Source organism: Opisthorchis viverrini, assembly GCF_000715545.1.
Source record: "Opisthorchis viverrini unplaced genomic scaffold opera_v5_18, whole genome shotgun sequence".
NCBI classification, from domain to species: domain Eukaryota; kingdom Metazoa; phylum Platyhelminthes; class Trematoda; order Opisthorchiida; family Opisthorchiidae; genus Opisthorchis; species Opisthorchis viverrini.
Window position 1 is genome coordinate 3,094,956 of NW_008751674.1, and position 3,362 is coordinate 3,098,317.

The 3,362-nt window shown below is 47.6% G+C and overlaps 1 protein-coding gene across 1 annotated transcript in view; it reads right to left on the reverse strand.

Moving 5' to 3' along the window:
* The window catches only part of T265_12841 (hypothetical protein), a gene marked incomplete at both ends in the record, with an annotated part of 20,514 nt that extends 19,611 nt beyond the window's left edge, over positions 1-903 (reverse strand). Inside the window, 3 exon segments of the mRNA XM_009165802.1 lie at positions 34-487; positions 495-775; positions 781-903. Of these exon segments, the coding sequence (XP_009164066.1) occupies positions 34-487; positions 495-775; positions 781-903 (858 nt within the window).
* Positions 904-3,362: the final 2,459 nt, after the last annotated feature.

Below are 3,362 nucleotides of genomic sequence, written 5' to 3' on the forward strand. Positions count from 1 at the left end.
GTAAGCAGAAACAATAAACAAGGTGCGATGAACCTTACTTCCTCTAGATTCTATGACCGATGTTGCCAAACGAACTGCACAGAGGCGACTGTCAACGGGTATCCAATCAAGCAGAGACGCCTCCGCTCGTTCGCTCAATAAAATACACACCCCAGCATATCCAGCTGCAGCGGCCTCTACATCACCAGAGTTGCGCAGTCGGAACCTGGCAGGGAGCGATGGGGCAGTCAGTTCGATTACAGCACTTGCGTACTGCGTCCTTGTTTCTGACAGACAACATACATCAATACAGAGGGAATCCAGCGTACGCACAAGAGCCACCTGTTGACCTACTCGCTTCCGTGTGCGAACACTGAAATTGACTAAGTAGACAGGCTTTCCGGGTTTGAGAACAGACTTCGAAGTGTTTAGGGTTGTAACTGATCTCGGACGTGCAGAAGCTGCAGCTGGGTGTGGTGCAGGGCGAGCAAAACGGTCAGTCCTAGAGCTGGGACCTGCGGATAAAGTATTCGAATTTGGGCGGGGTGGGTGGAAGACGGAAAACCTGAAAGTGTAAGAAGGAAGGCGTCAGCAGCGGCATGTTTTCGCTTACCCGCCCTGCTGTATGCAGCAAGTTAGGCAACCCGGCTGATGGCACCACGCGACGGCGATGTGGCATGAGAGTATTGCTAGTTGTGTAGGTCATGGTTGAACGATGACTGGGGTAATGCCAGGGCGCCCACACATAGACAGGAGGACGATTAGGGTCCTCAACCAGAGCCTTTGGCTCAAAAGCCTAACCGCAAGGCAGCGGTGTTTGGTGGGAAATGCAAATTCATTACCATGTCTACGGGTCGCCTCGCCACATGTTCCAACCCCCAACCTGGAGGGCCAGGAGAATGTGTTTGTCGGATCTGTAACCATTGACCAACCTGGTATACTCTGTGAGCCCCGCCGTAGTATAGCTCAATGGGTCTCCAAGGTACACAAACCGCCGCACCACGGTAAGGTCCAATCCCTTCGTGACGGTGTTAAGTATACGGTATCTGCCAGTTTGATTGATTTATATGTAAGTATTAGTGATTTGCAGCCTTGCTTGCTGGGCTTCGGCTCATGAGCTTTCTGTCTGCTTTCGATCCGCGGAAATTGTCGTGAAAGCCTAACTGGAGAATCACTATCCCCTGGTGCTGCCTAGCTTGCACGCCACACCTGTGATCGATTTGCACCCTAGATAGGCAAGCTGATCATTTTCTGCTAATGTTTGATCAGAACAAAGCATTTTTGCCGACAAAGGATTGGGTGGCGATGTCGTATGGCGACGGTTTCAGTCACTGCAATTGTGCGTTGCTGTACTGATCTGGGTTGGTTAGCCGGCGCCTTGTAAACAGCTAAGTGAACTACCGAACCAGATATCCGAGTCTTTTTTGGCATCTATACTTGCGATGTCTTCTGGTCCATTCTCACCATGCATGACGAAGGCGCTCGCTCAGTCTTCTCCAAACAATATATGTACGCACATTTCATCATTCAGAGGAAGGTGCCAGTCGAATGACCACTACTGTGCACCGTCTACATCCAGTTGGAGGGCACTGGAAGCAGAACTCTAGGATTTCAAGGCGTCCGCAAAAAGAAGACATGGACTTGCAAGAATACCTGGACGTCCATTGACGTATACCAGAAACAGCAGGGAACTCCAATGGAAACCGGAGCCGGAGAAGAGTAGGTTGAGTCTATCTTCACTCAATGTTTTAATGTCTTAATCCAGTGTAGAATTTTTCATCGAATTCTGTGAGACTCGAGTTTGTGAAGTAGAAGGGCGCGTGGGACACGAACAAATGCTTAGGAGAATAAATGAATAAATAAAAAATAAATATATCGCCCTTGGCTTGGGTTAAGCTGCCCATAAATGCGAGCATGTTTGGCACGCAAGAACGGTTTGGGAGAAATCTGTGTTGAACAGGGGGTATCAAGTTGGTGGTAGTAAGGCGATCTGGGATGAAAGAGAGAAAGAAACGCTCATCTGTAGATATGGTCAAGCATGCGCACCATTGAAGACGGTCACCGATTACAAAAAGATCTCGATACACTTTATGATTGGTCACTGAAAAACGGACTACCGTTTAACCTCCAAAAATGTAAAATGCTCCGTATGGGGAAGCCCTTTGCATACAACTATACGTTGGGTCCACAACCACTTTCTTGGACTAGTGAAGAAAAATATCTAGGCGTGTGGACCAAAAGCTTTTTAAAAAACTCCTTGCAATGCACAGCCGTCAGCAAGAAGACCTCTCATGTCCTGTCGCTCCTAAAACGGATTTTGGTCGTTTTACTCGACTGGCGCTGCCCTGAGTAATCGATACTTACATCCGACCAGCCATGGAGTACGCTATACAAGCTTGGTCACCATGGCTTCTTCTACAGCGAATATATCATCGAGCCACGAAGCTGCTAATTGGATTGCATGCGGGATAATAGCCACTGTTTAACTCCATGTGATACTCAGCAAACATTACGCATATTTTTGCGTCCCTTTGTATATATACGTTCAACCTATCGTCGTTGTAAAGTTGACTGCTTTTTAGACCATTAAACCTTGAATTACCTTGAATTACCTTGGATTACCTGTTTTATTTCTTCACTTGCCGTCACCAACCTATTTGTGGTAGACGTTCAGTTTTTCTCCATTTCTGGACTCACTCCTGTCTAATCTCTCATTAAACTCATCAGGTCTTACTGACCTCATCCCAATATCTCTTCTCAGCTTTGCATTCGGTTACGCCTGATTCGGACGCCATGCTTGGCTGACATTCACTCCATCTTATCTGTACTTTACACCTGGAGGAATCCCCATACGGACTAGAAAATATCCGCGAACTTGTAATGGCTTTTTTCTACATCAGCAGATTTCCTGGACCAACCCCTTCCTAAAATATCCCGCTGCCCACAGCACATCCCAGCCCAAGACCCAAAACATAACGTCCGTCAAGGGTTGTACAGTGACCGAAGTACGTCAGTGCAATGATGGTGTGAGGCAGCCATATCCAGCTTGATACCACACATGCAACTATTCACTTTATACTTTTGACGATGCTCTCGCCCACTCATACCCTTACCTAAAACTGCAAACAAACTGTTCAGTTGGCTATCAAAGAACCCAGACCTGAGGGATTCGTTCATGTGTTCATTGGACGCGGCTTCACTTTTCACTAACGTCCCCCTAACTGAAACAACTTCATAGAAGCAAACGATTTCAGCAACCTATTCCATTCAACGAGTTGCGTGAACTCCTCCTGAGATGCACACTGAATGCGGAACTACTGTCCAATGGCATGCTGGGCCGTCAAATTGACAGCGTTCCCATAGGCCCACCACTGGGCCCAACG